We start from the raw sequence: 23,578 nt of genomic DNA on the forward strand, positions 1-23,578 counted from the left end.
CGCATCTGCCCTGAGTTGGGTGGGTGGGTGTTGGGAAAAGGCAAGCTGCTGAGAGGACTAGGAGGTAAGGAATGAATGGGGGGGAAATAATGGGTGTGAAGAGTTACCTGTTTAATAAGCATGATTAGGCTTGGCCTGGTCGCGTAGCATGCCTGGTTTTCCTCTGGCACGAATGCCTATATATTATTATTTTTTGACTAGGGCTTTCAGTGGCTTTTTTACCTGGGAGGGAAATGTTGTAGTTGCGTGGTGTAATTAAACTGCTAAATATTTTAAGATGGTGTAGCTTGCTTAGTGGCCAAAAAGGCTGATTGTGTCGAGGAGTCATTCTTGTTAACTTCAGTGGTTTTTTTTAATGTTTAGTGTGACCTGGTAAGGGACTCTGATCTTATCCAACTTGAATTGTAAGGGTGATTTCAGTTGTGGTTGCATGCTTTTGTTCCTAAAGGATGGGTGGGGGCATGAATGCTTGCAACTCTTAAGTTGTCAGAAGTTGTGCACTTCGACAGGTCCTAGCCAACTGAAATCTTAGAACAGCTAATAAAGGACACATTGGATTTGAGTACATTTTTAATGGCTGAAAAAGCCTACTGTTGGTGGATTTTTTTGTTACATTAGGTATTTCTTCTGTGTCTGGTATTTTTTTTTGACCCAGTTAGTAATGTTGCTATGCCTACTATTGATACTTATAGAGTGTAAACTAGGATACTTTGACATTTATTAAACTTTTTTAAAAATTGCAGTGTTTTGGTGTAGGTGATTCTGTACGAAATGAAAAATATATTTTTTTCTGAACAACTGCGAACTTCAATATTGGTGTATTGTGTGGAGTAATTCCATGTGACATGCAAATTATGCACTGTCCAGAGTCCACTTTGGGGAGAGATGGATGGTTATATGAATTTGATTAACAAATAAATTCACATAAGTTCAAATGGCTGGTTGAAAGGAAATATTTTTTTCTACACTTTCAAGAGAAATGTATTGAAAAAATATTTTTCATTGTTCAGATCATGATTACAAAAGTCTTTAAAGTTATGGCCATATTTATTTATTAAATTTATTTGCTGCCTATCTCATAGTGAAATGGCTCTGGGTAGTATTCACAGATTGCTTTTAAAATCAGTAGCCATTTTTGCAAAAAAAAAATGGACTCGATGTTGTGATAATACCCTATTTTGAAGCATGTATAATAAAAATCAACGATGTTTTAAAACAGCAATTGTCGACTATAAAATATGTGGCTTAGCTTTATGCATGTGCTAAGAACATTTACTAACATAAAAACTGATTTTTATATATTTTAAATATACATTGCTAAATTGAATGCAACTTTTTCTTTACATGGTTTGCTTTTTTTAAAGATAAAGATTTATCTTTACAAAGATAGTATTTTAACCTTTAGCACTAATTGAGAAGTGTACAATTAAGCCTAGATGTCATTAATTCAGCTCTGTCCCTGCTATGAGTAAAATTAAGTTCTATCTGCCTTTCAGGGAAGAAGCTTGACTACTCCCTATAAATGCTTGTATAAGAAGAGATTATTAGCTTCCTGAATTCTTGATTAAGTATTTCCTAAAACCAAATTATTTCCTGCTATTTTAGCTATTTCTATATTTACAAAATAATTAGGCTTATAATAAACATGCATGTTTTATATAATATAAAACAATAACTATACATAAAAAAAAGTTTCCTAAAAATGCTGTTGCACAATTGTTGAGTGATAGTTATTTAGGATAATATGGGTAGTCCTCAAATTACGAATGCAATGGAGCCTGCCTGTTCCATTCGTAACCCGAGGATTCGTGGGAGTTATTCTTGTACCTTGAATGGGATCACTCCCTCCTTTCGCCTTCGCTAATAAAATGCAAGACTCATTAAGTGCACATGACGTATTTCAGAGTGGGGAAGGCCATGGGGAACAGGCCATATTCCTAAAACCATCCAAAGCCTCCCTGACCCACTGAAATACCTCATGCTCCCCACAATTGCTTCCCACCCACCCAACCTGCCATGCTGGGTCAGTTACCTTGTGAAGGTCTAGCAAGGAGTCTCCTCTCCACCACTCAGCCGCATGCGTCCCTCTGACATACAAGATGAATGTTGCAGAGCCTCTGCGGTTGCTCATAAGGGTGAACAACTACCGTGGTGCTACAAGATTTGTAGTTTCAGGATTTGTTCGTAAACGCTAGGGCAGTGATGGCTAACCTTTTTGCCATCATGTGTCAGAGTGGGGGGGAGGGGTCGCACATGCATGTGCCCACACCCATAATTCTATGCGCCCTGCCCCTGCGCATGCACACACGTCTCCCCCCCCCCCGCTCCTGGCACGGTAGGCCTGTTTTTTGCTCTCCCCAGCCTCCAGAACCTTTCTAGGAGTCTGGGGAGGGCGAAAACGGCCTTCCCCACTACCCAGAGGCCCTCTGGAGGCCAGAAAGGGCCTCCGGGTGTGTGTGTGGTGAAGGCCATGATGATCCTAAGGCAACTTGAATTTTGAAATTTGAATCACAATGTCCTGTAATTTTCGCCAATTTGTTTAAAATAAGAAAGGAAATTAATGACGTATCTTTAAAAATAGGTGTGTTTCCTTAACAAAAATACAATGACAGTGGTGTGTATGTCTCCAGTTTTACAGAGTGCAGTATAGGAAACACATGATTTTTTCATGTAAAGAATAGATATTTATATTTGCATGTTTAATATCTTACACAGCTTTGGGAAATAGACAAGGCCTATAGCATATCTGGTTAATATCTGAGTTTAAAATTTTATGAATTTAAGTGAAGCTATGTGAGAATTTCATTTATTCTGCTTTGTTTGCTTATGTGTTTTAAATTTTCTGTTATGTGTTATTGGTGGCTTATTTGTTGAAAGCTGTTTATAAATTGAAAATCTTTGCTGAATGGAAAAATAATATAAATTATTTTATGGGAGGTTAGAAGTAGTCAAGCATTGACAATGGATTAGGAAAGCAGAACACTTTTTCTAGTAAGATTATGTGATTTTAAATAGTTAATACAATTTGGAATTGTTAACAGAAAAAAATTCCCAGCACAATGTCCAGAGAATTTTTTTTGCTTGTCCTAATATTAAAACATAACATCTTTAAATTTTGGCTAACTTCTCAAATGAAGCAGACTAATTGAAGAAAGAATCAGGCTACTATTAAAACAGTGTCTCAACCTTTAATATGCTGATCACCGGGTGTGTTGGGATTGAATTTTGGCACTTGTGGTAACACATCTGGAAGCGACTGTCTGGAAAGCACCACATTAAAGTAGACATATATATAAAAAGAAATTTGATTAAGATTGAAGGGGAGATAGAAATGAAAAAATAGCTAAAGGCTTCCATAAAACACATTAAACATTGTGCCACTATCATTTTAACCAGAGCATTTTCCTTGATCCTAAAAAAAATGAAAACTACTTATATGACACCTTCTAATACTACTGGTGTGCTAAGGTCTGCCTAGCGATAATTATGATATAAAATCTAAAATGTTGATTCTACTCATATTTCAGTGAGATCATAATATTGGCAATTGCTTAGAAATTTATCCTATGTCCAAATGCACAGTAACTTTTTTGGGGGGAAGTGATGGGAGAATACTGTATGAGAAATATCAGGTCTGCAGGCTAAAACCCCAGAAACTGAACGAAGACTTGAAGGAATATTTACATTAGCATTCTACTGTTTTTTTTTTCCTCAAATGTCCAGTTCAGTGGCTGGGTTGTCCAAATTATACATAAGTCTGTACAGTAATACAGGGAGTCCTCAACTTACCACCACAATTGAGCCCAAAATTTATGTTCTTAAGTGAGACATTTGTTAAGTGAGTTTTGGCCCATTATACGACTGAGTTAAGTGAATCATTGCAGCTGATAAGTTGTTAAGTGAATTTATCTTCCCCATTGATTTTGACTGTCAAAAGGTTGCAAAATGTGATCACATGACTTGGGGACACAATAACAGTCCTAAGTATGAACCAGTTGCCAAGCATCTGAATTTTGATCACATGATCATAGGGATGCTACAAAGGTCGTAAGTTTGAAAAATGATAATAGGTCTTTTTTTTTCAGTACCCTTGTAACTTTGAACGATCAGTAAAGGAATTGTTGTAAGTCGAGGACTACCTGTATCCAGTAATACACATATACACATTCACCAGTTTTAATTTGCAGAAATCTTTCCCCACAACATATTCACATACGTAAGTATTCCTTGTTCTATTCCAACATGTACCCTGTAATATTTCTTTCCTGTAGAATGTGACTTTGTAAATTGTGAAGAGAGGGTGTGCAATCCAGAGGAGTGAAAGGCAACCCAGTCCAGATATTATCTGTTCAAGAACAAAGACAGCCTCTCCCTGATAGTTTACAGAGTATATTGTAGATACAGTGAGTAGAGTCCTCTGTCTGGCAAGATTTTGTCAGCAGGTGTGAAATGATTTTTAAAAACCCTCAAGCTGGGAAGAATCGCCAAGTGTCTTTCTTGATTTTTGGCGTGATATAGCTACTTCCTTTCAGTGTTAAAAAATACTGAATAAACTTCCGGGAAAACTTTACATATGAAAAACACAAACATTAAATGTCTCCAAGTGATCTTGTAGTAGGTATTGAAGTGTAACCTTGGCAAAACACAGTCTGTGTATGATCATTAATAGGGAAAAAATATTGGTAGGATGTCAGATACCAGTCAAAATAAAAATCTGTATTTTTGTTCTGAACACAAAGCATCAAACTAACACTAAAAATAATTCTAGGTCGTATGAATTGTCTAAACATACATTTGTTAAAGTACGGATCCCTCTGTTAAAGTAATGAATTTTAGAATACAGTGATAGAACAGTCATTGTATCATTTGAGACGGTACTGGTTTATCATTTATGGTTTATTAAATTTGTATACCGCCCTTCTCCCGAAGGACTCAGGGCGGTGAACAGCCAAGGTTAAAATACATACAGTATAAAAATTAAAATAAATTAAAACAGAATTAAATCAATTTGGCTCCCCTAAATTTTAAAAACCCTTTACCCATAAAATAGCCCATTAAAATTTTAAGCCAGCCTGGCTTGCTGAAATAAGGAGGTTTTCAAAGCTCGACGGAAAGTACGGAGGTCCGGGATCAGTCGTATTCCTGGGGGTAGCTCGTTCCAGAGGGCGGGTGCCCCCACAGAGAAGGCTCTCCCCCTGGGGGTTGTCAGTCGACATTGCTTGACCGACGGCACCCTGAGGAGACCCTCTCTGTGGGAGCGGATTGGCCGGTGGGAGATTATCGGTGGCAGAAGGTGGTCTCGTAAATACCCGGGCCCTAAGCCATGGAGTGCTTTAAAGATGAGAACCAATACCTTGAAGCACACCCGGAAGACCACCGGGAGCCAGTGCAGCTCGTGCAGGAGAGGTATCACATGGGAGCACCATGTCGCCCCCATAATTACCCGTGCGGCTGCATTCTGGACCAGCTGGAGCCTCCGGGTGCTCCTCAAGGGGAGCCCCATGTAGAGAGCATTGCAGTAGTCCAGGCGAGAAGTGACAAGGGCATGAGTGACCGTGCATAAGGAGTCCTGATCCAGAAAGGGACGCAACCGGCATATCAGGAGAACCTGATAGAAAGCCACCCTGGCCACGGCCGTCATATGCTCTTCTAAAGACAGCCGTGCATCCATGAGGACGCCCAAGTTACGAGCCCTCTCCGTCGGGGCCAATGACTCGCCCCCAATAGCCAGCGATGGCACCAGCTAGCTATGTCAGGACGCCGGAAGCCACAGCCACTCGGTCTTGGAAGGGTTGAGTCAGAGCCTGTTCCTCCCCATCCAGACCCTCACGGCCTCCAGGCACCGGGACATCACTTCAAGGGCATCGTTGGGCTGGTCTGGGGTGGAGATGTACAGCTGAGTATCATCAGCGTACAGATGGCACCGCACCCCAAATCCATGGATGATCTCACCCAGCGGCTTCACATAAATGTTGAACAGGAGAGGCGAGAGGACCGACCCATGTGGCACCCCACAAACAAGGTGCGTTGAGGTTGACCTCTGCCCCCCAGCCAACACAGACTGCGACCGGTCAGAGAGATAAGAGGAGAACCATTGTAGGACGGTGTCTCCCACTCCCAAACCCTCCAGCCAGTGCAGCATGATACCATGGTCGATGGTATCAAAAGCCGCTGAGAGATCTAATAGGACCAGAACAGAGGAACATCCCCTGTCCCAAGCCCTCCAGAGATCATCGACCAACGCGACCAGTACCGTTTCCATGCTGTACCCAGGCCTGAAGCCGGACTGGAATGGATCCAGATAGACAGTTTCATCCAGGTACTGTGATACTGTCGCGCAACCACACTCTCAACAACCTTTGCCACAAAGCGAAGGTTGGAGACAGGACAGTAATTATCCTCCCAGATAACATTCTCAAGACCCGCCTCAGACACCTCGCCTGAACCCACCCAGTCAGAGTCCAAGCCATCCTGAATTTGAGTGATTTTATCGTGCAGATAATACACAAAATCCTCAGCACGCCCTTGCAAGGGGTCTTCCCGTGCTCCCAGGTGGAGGAGGGAGCGGGTCACCCTAAACAGGGTGGCTGGGCGATTATCTGCCGATGCGATAAAAGAGGAAAAGTAGTTGCACTCCACCACTTTTATCGCCACTAAGTAGGTCTTGATATAAGACCTCACTAGTGCTCGGTCAGATCCAGAATGACTAGCCCTCCAACTACTCTCTAGGAGTCTTTTCTGGCACTTCATCTCCCTTAGCTCCTTGGAGAACCAAGGAGCTGGGCCGATTCAGCGCTGGGTCAGAGGCTGCAAAGGCACGACCCGATCTAAAGCACCAGCGGCCGCCCTATCCCAGGCGGCCACCAGGTCTTCCGTCGAGTCGTGAGCCAGAGTCTCAGGGAATGGCCCAAGCTCCATTTGGAACCTATCAGGATCCATCAGGCACCTGGGGCAGAACCACCTAGTCGGTTCCGCCTCCCTGCGGCGGGGTGTAGTGGTCAGGAAGTCAAGTCTAAGGAGAGAATGGTCTGGCCATGACAAGGGTTCAATGACTATATCCCCTGTATCTAGGCCATTCAACCACTGGCCAGAGACAAAAACCAAGTCCAGAGTGTGTCCTCCTGTGTGAGTAGGGCCATGAATTAACTGGGTCAGGTCCATGGCTGTCATGGAAGCCATGAACTCCCGAGCCACCTCAGACGTTTCACTGATGGACGGCAGGTTGAAATCCCCCATGACCAAAAGCCTGGGGGTATCAACCGCCACCTTGGCTATAACGTTGAGGACCTCGGGCAGGGCCACTGCCACGCAGCAGGGAGCCAGGTACGCAATCAGCAATCCCACCTGCATCCCATGGCCCCACTTCACAAGGAGAGACTCACATCTGGCTATCTGAGGTACAGTGGCCTCCCTAGGATCGAGACCTTCCTTTACAATAACCACCACACCCCCACCCCTACCCTGGGCCCTCGGCTGATGAAATGCGCGGAAACCCGATGGGCACATCTCAACGAGGGGGACCCCCCCTTCTGGCCCAACCAGGTCTCTGTAATACCCACCAGGTCCGCTCCCCCCTCCTGAATCAGCTCACAAATGAGGGGGCTTTATTGACCACGGACCTGGCCTTGCACAGCATCAGCCTAAGGCCAGGGCTCTGAGACTCTGGACAACCCAGGGAACGAGGTGAGCATTGGGGGCCGGAGCACGTCACCACTTGAAGACAGCGGGCACGTGCCCCCACAATACGATGTGGCCCCCTGCTCCCACCATATCTGCCCCTCTCACCGACAGTCATGATGGAATCGCCTTCCTCCATACCAACACTAACCCCCTCCTCTTCCTGCTCTGCACCTCCCCTAACATGACCCTGTGTCGGGCCTGGCTCCCCCCTCTAACAAATCACCCTCCCTCTCCTTCACCAAACAACCCTCCCCCCCAAAATCCCCTTAAAAGTTTAACTAGTGACAATTTAAAAAAAAACCCTCACCCCTTCTTCGCTGCATGCCACCTCTCGGGGTTCCAAAACCCGTCATCGAGGTAGGCCCTCGATAGAGTGGATGGCCAATCCTGCGAGAGGGGGGAATCTCGCAGAACAAGAAGCTCAGCTGCCAAGTACATTTTGCTACAAGAGGATGAGTGACCATGTCCCAAAGGTTCAGATGGAAAAATAAAGGTCCAGGGGAGAGCAAATATATAAAATGGGAGCATCCAAAATCCAAGGTCCAAAGCCCACTGTCCCCTCACAACAGTGGGCAAAGTCTCCTGCCAAGTCGACACAGTTCAAGGGGGATACGATCCAACCACCCTCTCACGGTGATTGGTCCAATGGTCAGTCCCCTCTACTGGTGAGATGGAAGTGATGAACCAATTACAATATCAAACACAACTCATATACATGAGATAGACGGGAGATTGAACAACTGGCCCTCTGGTGTAGCCGGAACAATCTGGAGCTGAACATGCTTAAAACTATAGAGACGAGAGTGGATTTCAGGAGGATTTCTCCTATTCTACCACCTCTTACTATATTAGACAACATGGTATCAGCAGTAGAATTTTTCAAGTAATCTCCCAGGATTTGAAATGGACACCTAACATTAGAATCATCTTTAAAAAGGCATAAAAAAGAATGTTCTTCCTGCGTCCTATGTCCTGTCCTGTCCTTAGCCCTATTTCTATTCTCAGTTTGACCAATATACAGAGCACTGTTGATATGTTGAATCCTTTGCTATTATATTTGAGCTATAAGAATTTCAGTAAATTGCCAAGCAGCAGATATCAGATAGCAACAAATATATTGATATCAGAGATGCAGATTTAGTTTCTTTTTTAAACAGAGACCTGACTAGCCTTTTAGAAATATGTGTTTCTTGATCATTTTGTTACCAATAGATCAATACATAGCCCAAGTGAAAACATTTTTAAGTTTAAGGATTTACAGATCATTGGCTAGAGAACAGATTACATAGCCCAAGTGAAAACATTTTTTTATGATTAAAGGATTTACAGATCATTGGCTAGAATTGTTTTTATTATTGTTAAAAAGCAATAATGCCAGTTTGAGTGTATTGGTGTATAGCCGTGATGGTGAACCTATGACACGCATGCCAGAGGTGGCACGCAGAGCCCTCTCCGATGGCACACGAGCCGTCACCCCAGTTCAGCTCTGCTGCACATGCCACCTGCTGGCCAGCTGGTCTTCGGGTCTCTGCCGCACATGCGCAGGGAGGAGCTAAGCGCATGTGTGAGGGGGCTGCACGTGCATAGTGCATGCATGAGGCATGCATGCATATGTGGGGCACGTGTGGGGGCTGTACACCCATGTGCAGGATGTGGGGCGCATGCTCCAGGGCTGTGCACACATTGCATTTTGGGGGTTTGGGTACTTTGGGCCCTGAGTCCGGAAAAAGTTAGCCATCACTGGCGTATAAGTTAAGACATCAGGCTAGAAACAGGAGAGCCATGAGTTCTAGTCCAGCCTTAGGCACAATGCTGGCTGGATGATCTTGGGTTAGTCATTTTCTCTCAGGCCAAGGAGGGAAGCAATGGCAGAGCACTTCTCCAAAACCTGCTGGAATAGCCAAGGCAGTTGCCAGGAGTCAAAGACTGATTTGTAGGCTTGCACACAAATATGCACAAATAAATGAAGTCAGCTATTTGGACTCTTCTTCATAGATTTGTTTCATTTTTTTCACGTTAATTCACATTAAAAAAAATTTTTTTCTGAGGAAAGAATGGTTGTTTGCAGCAGGTAAAGCAGCTCTGGAATCCATCTACACAAAAATGTGACAGTTTGCAAAGGAAGAGTATTAAAAAAAAGCAATAGAATCTAATGGTTGAAAATATGTCTGTGCTTGTTTTATCTTAGAAAATCTGGAGTATGTGAAGTATTTGTCAGCTCTTAAGTTTTGTGAATACTGTTCCTTTTAATATCAATTTGGTCTTAAATATACAATTTCTGTCTACAACTCCCAGACATAGTGGTGAAATGTTGTAACTTGTTTCAACATAGAATTTCTAGCACAATATAGATATAGTTCTCCAGCCAACTATAGCAGGAAATAATAGTCTTCTGGCATCTTAATCATTTCAAAAATACTTTAGTTTGAGCTTGATCTATATACCCTAGATGTCTAATTCTACTGAGAGGCAATAAAAAGATGACAAATGTCTCATTTTGAACAAGTGATAATGCTAGCTTTTCAACATAATATTATATATACTGCTTTAGGTTGGCTAAAATAAAAGTAGAATATAAAGTAATAATATTTTATATGTGGGAAACAACAGTTGATAAATCCACTTCTCGAAAGGGCTTCTATTTCAGATGAGACATAGAGTTCTTTTGAATGTGCAAAGCATGTAGAATGGCAAGAATGAAAAGTTGCCATTCTACAGTTACAGTTACATCCTCGGTAATTAATTTAATACTCTTAAATACTCTTAAAACCAAACACAAATAAAAGCAGTTATATGAATATTGGAGCTTTTGCAAATTTGCAGTTGAAGAGGTTATCTCTGGGCTGGGCTTGAATTGTCCCAGGACAATTGTCTTGATTTCAGTGTCAGTGCTGTTGCTGTTAATTCAAAGCTGTCTGAGGATTTTATGACTTGCACAATGGGACTGTCCAGAAAATTGCAGGCGCAATGAATATTGCCAATGATCACACTTTAGGCTCTTGCTAGCAAGCCTGTCCAGCTGTAGCAGGGAAAGTTTAACTGATAAAATTTCGGAGGGTCTTTTAATTGAGAGAGTGATCTCCACTGCTTTGAAAAAGGGAAACTTTGAACAACTGTCAGTTGTAAATATCCCTTTGCTGGACAAAGTCCTGGAGAAGGTGAATGTCACTTAGTATGAGCATACTTGAATAAAATACAGTAATTTTAGACTGTAGACCTAGCTCTGTAGACCAGACTGTAGACTTAGGTCTGAAAAGAGTTAGGAAACTTGATTGTCCTGCTTAGTGGGCTCTATTGGGAGAGAGACATGAGAGTTCTTCATTGTATTATAAGCAATGAATGACAGAATGATTCTTTCAGATCTCTCAGCAGCATTAAATAATGCTGATCATGGGATATTGGAATAATTCAGTGTATTGGGCATAGAAGGAACAGTTGTACGATGCATCCATTTCTACCTGCAGGACCATTACCAGAAAGGAGATTTGAGACCAGTATTTTTTGACCCTATGGCATTTGACTGTGGGAATTATGAAAAGTTTCATTCTTTGTTTCCTACTACTTGTTATCTCCATGAAGTACCTTGCTCAAGATCAAAGAAGAATTTGTAGGCTGCCTTTGCATTTTAAGTTCATAGTCCCTTGAGATCATGCCATTGGATACTTAAGTTTATATTCAAACTTGGGATTTTGCTTATTTGTTGATCATGCTATGTTGTGATGACTAAGCTTATTGAATGGATGTAAGTTATTTTATAATTTAACAAAGATAAGAATAGATTTTTATGGGCTAAAACAGGGGTTCCCAACCACTGGACCGTGGACCGGCCTATTGGGAACTGAACTGCGCAAGGGACGGGTGAGTGCACGAAGCTTTATTTGCACATGCAGAGAATTAGGTTGTGTGCGCGCAACCATCCCCTCCTCCTTCCCCTGCAGCCACCACTGCCACCAATTGGTGGACCCAAAAAGGTTGGGAACTGCTGGGCTAAAATTCACTTTGCAATTTGAGTTATTCTTTTTTGCTTCTCTACTGGATAGTAGGAACATGTTATAATCTGGGTAAAATTGTTATTCTTTGCAAAACAGTGCTAGATTGTTTCCTTAGCAATTTGGGACTTGGTCTGATACAAGTTATTAGGATATTTCCATTTGATCATTATGTATTATAAACAATGAATGACAAAAGATCTTATAAGATTGACCAATATTGCACTTTTGAGATACCTGGAAAAATAATCTGACAACTAAGAACATAATGTCATTTAAGTTCAAAAGCATAAGACCTTTTCCATTCTATCTGGAATTCATGTAATCTTTTTTTTTCCACCAACAATATTTACTTTTCTGTCAAAATTCATAGCCTGTAAGAAATGTTTTATCTTTTGACTCAGAATTAACCACCAGACAGTTTTGTATATTCTCTGCTTTTAGCAATGCTTAAGACATTTTCAGAAATTTTTGGTATTTTTTTTTATATAAATTCTCAGCTGGAGTAATAATTCTGCCAGCATAGAAAATTGATCTTTGTGAATGAGTTGAACATGGTGGGTGTGGATATACATGTGATAGTAAACTATTTTTCTGTAAAGTTAAATATTGTTGATAGCTCTATCTCAGAAGCAAAATTCTGATGTGATAGAACTATATCAATATTTAGATACAAATATCTGTCTGTCCATCCATCCTCTCTCTCACACACACGCACACACAAACACACACACATGTACATACTGTATATATATGTACACACTAAAAATTAACAGGAGTAGCTCTGAAGCATGTATTACTCCTTTGTAAAGTATATTCTTCTAAAATCTCTACTAAAATTAGTACTGGATATCTTGACAAAGTATTGCTATTGCATGTATTTTGCCTCAGTGATATTCAGTATGAGTATTATATATAAATATCTATAGAAAAGGTTTCTGGAATCTCATCAGCATTTTACCCAATTTATCAGTGGAGCCAATGGCTTACGTTTTGTATATAGTTAAAAGGATTTCAATTCATATAAGTACCGTGTGAGTTGTTTACATATCAACCCTGCAGTAAATTCTCTATTTGGGTAGATCTATAGATTTTTGGATCTATGAATGTTCTGGAACAGTATGCTACTGGTTTCAGTTCTTGTTGATTTTGAGGCAATATTGTGTTTATTTCATAGGTGCTAGTGTTGCACTCAAGTAGAACAACATAGAATGCAAGCATTGGGGTTTTATAAATTGGTAGTATGTCCTTTCCCCAACCTGCATTTTATTTCATTTTTGCTCCAAGTTTTAAAAGTCTAGATATTTTTAATTAACCAGATAGGGAAACAATAATGTATCTAATTGCTACATGACTTTGTTGATAGAATTAATCAATTTTAATTATTTAGAATGGTTTTAATATTTGAGTCAACCTAATATAATCCTATAATTTTAATGGCTACTAGAAAAGTAACATTTTGACCTACAACATTGGGTATATTGTTAGGTTTTTTTTTTAAAGATCAATGACACATATCTAAAAACCTGCTAAATGCAGTTGTTTGTTAAATCCTATTTTATGCACATAAAATGTTTGCTGGTTTATGCAAATAATACATTTCCTGCAATTAACCTGAAAAGCTGAGTTTATTAAACGAAACTAAAAATATAGCACTTTCAATTCACATACTTACAATAAAACAATCTTTCTGTTTTGCAGTGTAATGTTCAGGTTCAGAAATGCCTTATGTGGATCGTCAAAATCGTATTTGTGGTTTTTTAGATATTGAAGAAAATGAAAACAGTGGTAAATTTCTGCGGAGATATTTCATACTGGATACAAAAGAAGATAATTTGGTATGGTATATGGATAATCCACAGGTAAACTTCAACTTTTTTATTTTGTTTATACAAATTAGATAAATATTATTAAATTTATTAATGTAAAATTTGTAAGTTTCTGAAAGGTTCTGCAAGTTCTGAAAATACTAATTGCTAATCATTTCATATTTTTAATGTCCTAAATATTATTTTAGAACTGTGCAGCATAGTGAAAACATTTATTTTTATAATTCAGCTGATAATCATTTAAAACTTGTATATCTTTATACTGTGGATAGGCAGTTTAAATTCCCATCAACCTATTCAGCAAGGAATAATAAAAGCTGCAACCTGAAACATCACTCATTGCTGAATCTACTTTTATGTTATGGAAATAAATGAATAACTTAGCAAGTGTATAAATGGGATAATGGTGCTTATTATTTGATTATGGGCTAAAATTGACAGTGGAGTGTTATTTAGAGAAATGTAACATTAAGAGTATATTCCAGTTTTAGTTGCTATTTGACAAAATAAATAATCGCAGAATTTTGCAATTTAGGATAATATATAGTAGTGCAGTTGCCTTGAAGTAATGAAACAAAGCTTGTTAGAACCTTACAGGTAGTCCTTGACTTATGACTGATCACTTAACGATAGTTCAAAATTACCAGGGACCCAGAAAGCACTTTTGGCCATTGTAAAATGTCATGCCACAACCCTACCCCCCCTCCCAAAGTCACATGACCACATTTTGGCACTTGGCAATAGGTTCATCTTTTTCAGTTCTATTTACCATAAAAAAGATCCATTCAGAAGAAAAAGAAACCTGGAAAAAAGAGTTTGCATGTACAACTTTGTTATTCAATGAATGTGGATTTGCTTAATGACACTATAAAAAATATGAAATTGGGTCTGATCACTTGTGTGCCTCTATGACTGTAATGATTTTCACCAGAAATTCAGTCCCAGTTCTGGCTTTAAGTCAAGAATTACCTGTACTTTACAGTTGGATACATTTTGAAATATTTGAGTTGAAATGATAAGAGGTGTGTGTGCGCATGCGTGCATTTCTTTTACACTACTATGTTGTATTCTTAACTACAGAACCTCCCTTCCGGATCTCCACCAGTTGGATCCATTAAACTTACCTACATTTCAAAGGTATGTGTATGCTTCTCAAATTATTGAATTTCTAAATTCATAATGCATAAAAAACCCCTTCACATCTATATTTCTCGAGCAAGGTGTTGGATTAGAAGACCTCCAAGGTCCCTTCCAACTCTATTATTCTATGTTCAAAATAGGATTTGTAATTATATTTAACTGAGTATGTAATCTATGCTTAAAAGTTGGTTTCTTTAAACAAAGTAGTGAAGTCAGTTTTTACACAAATTGTATACAGATAAAGATGGTTGTCTAAATAAATCAGGAGATGTACAAACAGCTAATATCTAATAAGTTTGTAATGTTATTGGATACATGTTTATTGTAATTAGTATTATTAAAAAGTGTGTTTAGGTCAACATATTTACAATTGTATGTAAAAGTTTTGGCACAATTTGTTGAATTGTGTTTCAGTATGTTCCTAAGTGAAATTGTATTTCAGGGAATTCCTAAGTGAATAAAAGCTTACACACTCAGTCTCTACATAATACAAAAACAATATCTTTTTGTAAATCTGAAAATGTACTTGCTATTTATATGTAGTTGTTTACAGATTTAAAATAAACACAGTTTGTGATTGAAAGTTATCTCAACATTTTTATGTTACTTTCCCTTAAGTATTTCACTGTGAATATGATAATCAATGTTTCAGATCATTGATTTCCTGGAAGCTCTTTTACTGTTGAAAGTTCTTCACTGAGACAGGGACATTGTTCTAGGATTTGATGGTTTTCATATTAATCTATCCTTCCTTATACCTACAGAATATTTCCTATGTCACTGGCTTCTGTGTAGTTCCAAAGCATAATAGACCATTGCTGTGTTTTATAATTGGCAAGGTGTTCTTTTCTTCAGAGCTTGCATTCTTCTTTTACGCAAACATTTCACACTTCTCCATATTTTAGACAATGTCTTTTGTGGTGAAGTTAGCCTTACAAAAACTTTCTGATACAGTTTTTCTATTCTGGATTACTACTCCAGAACTGGCTGGATTTTTCAGCAGATTATTTGCAATAATCTGTAGCTTCTGTTTTTACATATCTGACTAATTTGGGGGAAGTTCGATCAAAGATTTTACTCTTTCCTCAGATATTGCCTTGACCCTATTTCTCAACCACATTTCTCACCATTGAGATTGTTAGCTAGGAGCATTTCAAAATGTGGCTATTTTAATAGCCTTTCCATGTTATGTAAGAGTGCGCTGTCTTCGAATTCAGATGGTCAAATATCTGTTTAGAGGAGCCCACCCTTATTGAAAGGAAACACCAGTCACAACCTAATAAAATAGAAGGGTCAGAGTAGTTGCAGAATTGTACTATAGGCCTAATATGGCAATCATGTTTTAGAGCAGGGGTGTCAAACTGGCAGGCCGGATGCGTCATGCGCAGGCCACGCCCATTCCAGCTCCGTGAAGGAGAAAAACATTGTGAAACATCCCATGACAGCAATGTGACGCAGTGAGTTTGACACTTGTATTAAGAGCCTTATTAACAAGTTTATAGTACTCTTAGAAAAAAAGAGAAAAAAAGCATCAATTCAGTTCGAAGGATTTTTAAACATCTGCATCTACTATACTTACAGTTTCCTTATTTTGAATGTGTAAACAATTGTATAATGGAGATGCATTCAGATTTTCAGAATGCCAGGTTTAATTGTGTATTGTAGAGATTTATCAGTTTTTGTTGATTTAGAGATTCATTGATCCTCTTAACCCCAACCTTAAAGACCTGTCTCTATCCCCACATCTATTGTGCATATCTTCTGTGGATTCTATTTATACTGTATAAATAGCCACATTTTTATCCTCTCCAATATATTGTTATCAATGGTTTCGATATACGGTTTCTATCTTCAATTTTTGTAAACTACCCAGAGTTATTATGAGTAGGTATTCCTGGAAATTTAAATTATAAACAAATAAAAATTGAACAGAGTACCTAAATGGTTTCAAATAAAGATACAAAACCCCTTACAGATATTTTAGAGTAAGTATTTGGTAAAGAAATACCATTATTTTCAAAATCTGTAGGCAAGGGTTTTTTTTAAGGCAAATTGACTTCTTTTAGCTTTAGATTTTTCAAGGTTCTGTAGCAGTATTAGTGATCAACATTTCAAAACTACCATAGTTTGAAAGAGTTGAAAGTCATTTCAGTTTTTTAAAATTCATTTTGAGTGAAATGGATTCAGTGAAAGTTCAAAACTATAAGAGACAATAAGGGCTTCTGATACAACAATACACATATAATATTACGTTTGAACGGACATTTTTCTAACATGAATAAGATATTAAAAATAAACATATGGCTGATTTTATTAACCACTCATCGTATTTGTTGTGTAAAGTAAGATGTGTTCTGGATTAATTGACTATATCATTTTTCTGGTATTATGTAGTAATTCGTATTTCAAGCTTTTTTTAATTTGTCCATGATAAATAAAGCTTATATAGTAACATCAGATAATAAAATATCCTTTTGCTTATTGTAATGTCAATAGCCTCTGTTTAGCTCCAATTTTATTAAGAAGTTAAATTCAGGTATTCGTTCCTCTATGTCACTGAACAATTCTGTGATAAAATGTGTCCATTATTGGAATCTATGAGTATTTCCAGAAAACTAGATTTTTTATTAAATGGATATGATAAATAGCAATGAATTGCTAAGTATGAAATATGTAAAATAGATAAGGTGCGGAGGAATTGGTACTACTGTGCATCACACTTTTACTTCAGAAGAAAAAAAGGAATATGTTGCAAAAAAAAAATTCAGAAGATAAAGCAGTTATGGTTTGAGATGAGTGGCCATACAAATCTTTTAAACAAACAAGAGTACCATGTTATTTATTCTCTTTCCATCTCAAAGAAGAGGTGGGGTGACCAATGATGAAAGTGATCAGCAAATATAAGATCACAAATGCAAGTTACAATTGGAAAAATGAGATGAGATGAGAGGGCAATAAGTAATGAATGAGCTCCTGGAAAGTTCAAAAACAAGATATTGCTCTGTGCACATTTAGAGAAAGAGTGAGAGGTGCTTTTATTATAGGGTACTTTATTCACAATCAATTTTTCCTCAGGGCTCTGAATAGCTAATAGGGATGCAGAATCCTTGACACAGCTAAATGATAACTCTCAATAGTCCCAAATAGTATGACCAAGTGCAAGGAATGCTGTGAATTACAGTTCAATAACATTCAGGAACTCAGAGATTACATTAGGTACATAGAAGGAAGTTGAACATGATATATTTTCAATAGGAAATTTATGTACATACAGAATAGTTTGCTGTCTGTAAACTTAACACTTTATAGAGGTTTATTCAACAAATTTATATGGCTGCCCAACTCACACACATGGTTAACTTTTCAGAAAGTATGTATTAGTGGTAGAATGTGAGGGAACATAAAACAAAGATAAAAATTGCTGTTTTTGCATCAGTTCACTGCTTCATTTCATAGATCCACATGAACAGCAGTGTGCTTGATTTATCTACATATTACAATATATAAACTTATATTAAAATATATAGTATTTATACGTGCTACACAATATAATGCCAGTGTTTTCACTTTGTTAGGTAAGTGATGCAACTAAACTGAGGCCAAAGGCAGAATTCTGTTTTGGTAAGTTTTAAAAAGGCTTTAAATTATGCACCATAAATAATTTTTGGTATGGAAATAAGCTTTTACATTTTAAAACATTGACATTTTTGAATACCAGTGTATTCTATGTTTTCTTTCTAACCACAGAGAACAATATTTTTTTTAAAAAATTAAAATCCAGCATTTTATAGATCAAATATTGAAAAGGATGATTCCGCTGATCCCATAATAAAAAATTGTAGTTGCCAATGGTATATATAAGAAATAACAACAATCTTTTTATTTTACAAGCTTTGATTTTGAATTCTGCTTGTCATGGCATAATTTTGGCTTGCTTTTTTGGATTTATTTTCTTGGTTTTTGAAAAAATCAGTCTTAAAGTACAATTTGGTAATTATTTTAATAAATTGTATACAGTATTAGTATATTAGACATCAGGGGGACTAAAAAAAATCTAAACAAAAATATCTTCATGAATTTGCAGTATATGTACTAATATCAAAAATTATAATTCCCGACATTTGAGTCTTTGTCTAGACAAACAAAGTAAAAATGTCTTTATTTTTCACACAAGCACATGTTAAATTTTTAATCTGTCTATATAATTTTTTTCTCTCCAAAGTCATGAATGCAGGAATGAGGAAATACTTTTTACAAGCCAATGATCAGCAAGACTTAGTTGAATGGGTAAATGTCCTGAACAAAGCTACCAAAATCACAGTAAGTGATCATTTTGAATTCTAGGTTATTCTGCATAGGGTCTCATTAAAATGGGGCAATTATAAGAACTTTCATTAGTATTTCAAGGTTATATTATTTTGGCAGATTAAAATAGGTGTTTCCAACCACTCTAGGGCAGGAGGGGGCACTTGACATTTTGAGAACATGTCATGGGCACTCAAAATAACTGGCTGCTGTGGGAACTTGCCCATTTGCAAAAAGCTGTACCACTCTCAAAATACTCATTATCAAATCTACTTTTTTCTGAGCAGTGGTATATATTTATAAGTAACTTTCTTCACTATTGTTTCCGCACTATGTTTCTGCACCATTTTTTTAAAAAATATTTCTTGAAGTCTGCCTCATCCTGGTAGAATGAAATCTTAAAAATAATCAGTAGGAGAAGATTTAAGATTTTACAGCTCAGCTAAGTTATTACGTAACCTCACAATATTAAAATATTTAGCTATGTACATGCTTTTTTAGAGCAACATTTAAAACATAGGAAAGTAAATAATTTAGCCATGTCTTAAGAAAGAGATCCAAAAGGGATATCGGAAATGATGAACATTTGCCTCATTTCTCTTACTTGTGAATAATTAAAAATAGACAAGAATAGTCAAATTCTGAGAGAGCCTGATTTAGAAGATACACTTCAGTCCAGTATTTTTATAATGTTCTATTTTCAGGTACCAAAGCAGGCTGACTCATTGTGTCATACTGATAATGCATTGCGTCATTCTGAAAATTTGGGAATAAGAAAACAAATGTCTTACAGAACAGAAATTGTTGGTGGTGTTCCCATAATCACTCCTACTCAGGTAATAATACCAGTTCCAAGATAATAGATATATTATTGGGATGTTGTCCTTCTTATTATGTTGAATAAACTGAACCTGAAAAGGGGGGAAAATTGTCAAGATACCTCATTGCCAGATGTTTGCAGCAGTTAAGATACCTCTTAATTTTCATATTAGAAGAAAAAATAAAAGCAGTTCTTAGATAGAAAGTTTTAGTTTGCCCATTTTTGCCAACTCCTTTAGCTTATAATATGCTGCCTTCAGTGAAAAGAGGAAGCTGACTGAATTGTGCTTGTTCTTCAGCTTTTCTAGTCAGTGTGAAACTTACTGTATATCTATGGTTGCACATAAGATTCTTTGATTTGTAGCTATATTATTTTCTGGGTCTTTGTGGAACTCATAAAGCTCACTTACTTGTGTGATAAGTTAGAATTTAAAAAGCAGTTTTTGAAGGTTGTTTATTAAATTTTGTGATGATGCCTCCAAGGAACGTGAAATAGTTGATCTCTATATTTAGGGTGTACCAAGGATGTAATTGTCCCCAATATCTTTAAAATGTTTTGTTTGCTTTTCAATGTACATTTCTAGTGAAAATAATTTTTTATACCACTTATTTGATGTAAAACATGGATGAAAGGATCATAGCTGTATAAAACTGATTCTGTCTAGATATGGAAGCAAAACCATATTTATTCTAAATTATGTTGTTTACTTTTTCTAGAAAGAAGAGAAAAATGAATGTGGTGAAACTGATAAAAGCTACTTGAAACGGTCCCAAAGCCATCTTCCATACTTTACTACTAAGTATCCTCCAGACAATCCAGTTATCAAAGCAGGCTATTGTGTTAAACAGGGAGCAGTGGTAAGCAGATAGAGGACTTTTTGAGGTTAATAAAATATGTTATGCAATATATAATGCAAAGGTGTTGTTTTTTAACCCATGCAGAACAGATTCCCCAAAACACTAAAGAAAGAATGTTTGTTGGAGGTAAAAGGTTCAGAAAAGAAGAGAAAAAAAATAGTACACTATTTGGTACTATTAGCTACATGTGTTTTGGCAACTGTTCTCGAAGAAAGGTTCTTAGAATTATTTCAACTAAGTTGTTTACCTGCAGTGGCTTTTTCAAATTCAAGACTTTGTTTCAGGTATTTCTAATATTGATATTGATTCAACTCATATTCTACTTCATCAGGCATGTGAACAATACTCTAGTTCGATAACAGAACTGCTTATTGTAATATGTACTGAATGTGAAAATAGGACCATAGATAATCCACTTGAAATTATCTCTATAATGAATTTTTAATACATATTATCAGCATATTATCATTCACTAACCAAATGTGGAACTGCATAGTGTACAGCAGTATGCATCATGAATTTTTGTGTATAATATAATGTAATTCCTGTATGGAAACTTTGCCACGTTAAGAATTTTGACAATAGTGTACAAGTAGTCCTTGACTTACAACAGTTCTTTTACTGACTGTTCAAAGTTACAGTGGCATTGAAAAAAGTGATTTATGGCCATTTTTCACACTTATGACCATTGCAGCATCCCTATAGTCATGCGATTTACATTTGAATTCTTGACAACTGGCTCATATTTATGACTGTTGCAGTGTCCTGGGGTCATTTGATCCCCTTTTGCAACCTTCTGACAAGCAAAGTTAATGAAGAAGCCAGATTCACAACCATGTTACTAATGCAACAACTTCAGTGATTCACTTAACAACTGTGGCAAGAAAAGTCATAAAATGCAGTAAAACTCACTTAAATTTCTCACTAAACAGCATAAATTTTGGGCTCAATTGTAGTTGAGGAGTACCTATAATATAAAGAAGTCCTCAATTTTACTTCTATTTGATGCCAAATTGGAGCCTAAAAAAGTACTTGAAAGTACTAGCAACAGCTGCTGCAGATGACCAGTTACTGTTATCTCTGTTACTGAATATGAAGACGTCTTTCCTGTCTGAACACTGAACTGATCGGCCACTGTTTCCCAATCTTGGGGACTCTAGCATTCCACTCTTCGGATTCTTAGCAATGGCCATACTGGCTGGGGAATTTTGGGTGTTGATTCAACAAACAATTTGTTTTGGTTTTTCTCCTCTTGTGGAGGAGGGCAAGTTGTAAAGAACTTGCAATCAACTAAAGAATGAATTGCTATCTTTTTTCTGGTTGCTCTTGTTGCATATTGGACATTCAGCTTTTCCTGCCCATTTAGAACCATTTTTATCTAATGAATACTATAAATTTATGCAGTTTCTGAGCCCAGTGAGAACATCATTGCTTATACTCACATTGAATCAGAAAAATGTTTCTGATTTAAGAAATTAGACCTGAATATTGCATAGAATATGAATATGAGAAAAACAATATGTAGTCTTGATAGAAAGCCTAAAACTCAATGAATAAACAATGAATAAATAAAAAATAACATGTTTCTTTAAAATATATTTAAGTTACTACATTTTTGTTTGTATACATAGATGAAGAATTGGAAAAGAAGGTATTTCCAGCTTGATGAAAACTCAATTGGCTATTTTAAATCAGAACTGGTAGGTATCCATTTATATCCATTTGATTAAGCAAAACTTCAGAAGAAATATTTTGACCAAATGTGTTAATGCATAATTGCTTTGTTTCCATTATTTTGATAAAAAAATAAGTTTTTAGAAACAGAATTTAGAACATAATTGCCTTTGTATCCATTGCCTTTACTTGGTGGACATTCTAATGTATAGTGAATGGAGCAATAGTTAGATTCCAATATAATGATGCTACTGACAGTTTTAATGTGGAATTAATAATACGATTATCACTTTCCATACATAACCTAGTGCTCTGAATAAGTATTTAGTAGTGAATAAGTCATGTTTCGAAAATATAAACTGGGGGAAAACATGAATTTTTAATAACTAAACACATAGAGATAATGTATGTACTTTATTTCTTTTTCTGTTATGCACATTGATTTCATTTTGAATTAAAGATGAATAATTAAAAGCAGTTGTTATATTTATCTATCCTAGTCTAAACACAATGCCAATTTTTAGAATTGTATTATACAGATACTTTTCATTATTTCAAGGGTGCCAATGGATAATTAAAACAGAATGAGCAACTTTGAGAAAATAAAGTCAGGAAGATATATTAAAAGAAACAGATATTAAGTAACAGAAATTTCAGCAACTGGATTACTTTCATTTTAGAGCCCAATTTATCCTTTAGCCTTTTAGGGCAAATACCTTTTCATTTGCTTTTTTAATGCTTTTCTCTGAACCGTATACTTTCTGCCTAATCCCCAAACAACAGAAGAATTCTTAGATGTGTGTTAATGTTTGCCCAGATCTCTCCTGAATCTTTGTCACGTGGTGAACATAACATTTTATGTATCGCCATATCTAGAAGACTGTTCCTTATATTGCACATATGTAAAATATACCAAAAAAAAAAAAACCTTCAAAAGGAAGTTCTCCTCCAAACAGAAACACACACCAAAACTGTAATTATATGAAATCCTTTACAGCAGATAATAAATCCTGATCTATATTTACCTACCAGAGATAATGGAACCAGAAATAGTAAGGATGGTTTATAGTGGTGGTTTTCTTAAAAATAGATGGAATGCAGTTTTAAAAGACAATAAATTAGAATATTAGAAAAATGCCATTCTCTTTATCTCTAGTTTTTTCGTATTATAGACAACCACTCTTGTTAATTTAAAACATTGAAACATTTTCAAATAAGAAAAAAGTAGATTTAATCTTTTTGATATTAATAATATATTTTAGTATACTTTCTAAACAATGTTGT

At 36.9% G+C, this 23,578-nt stretch overlaps 1 protein-coding gene across 6 annotated transcripts in view; it reads left to right on the forward strand.

The window, feature by feature from the left end:
* Positions 1-23,578, forward strand: part of PLEKHA1 (pleckstrin homology domain containing A1) — a 41,589-nt gene that overhangs the window by 1,366 nt on the left and 16,645 nt on the right. For 5 of the 6 annotated variants that reach the window (XM_034436381.3, XM_034436382.3, XM_034436379.3 and 2 more), the window contains exons 2-8: positions 13,371-13,531; positions 14,579-14,635; positions 18,214-18,259; positions 18,861-18,958; positions 19,648-19,779; positions 20,480-20,620; positions 22,252-22,320. In XM_034436381.3, coding sequence (XP_034292272.1) covers positions 13,391-13,531; positions 14,579-14,635; positions 18,214-18,259; positions 18,861-18,958; positions 19,648-19,779; positions 20,480-20,620; positions 22,252-22,320 — 684 coding nt within the window. In that variant the 5' untranslated portion in view covers positions 13,371-13,390. The remainder of the gene's footprint in view (positions 1-13,370; positions 13,532-14,578; positions 14,636-18,213; positions 18,260-18,860; positions 18,959-19,647; positions 19,780-20,479; positions 20,621-22,251; positions 22,321-23,578) is intronic. The other variant, XM_034436383.2, reaches the window with a different exon arrangement.

Source organism: Pantherophis guttatus, chromosome 6 (assembly GCF_059756535.1).
Source record: "Pantherophis guttatus breed Tessera chromosome 6, ASM5975653v1, whole genome shotgun sequence".
NCBI classification, from domain to species: domain Eukaryota; kingdom Metazoa; phylum Chordata; class Lepidosauria; order Squamata; family Colubridae; genus Pantherophis; species Pantherophis guttatus.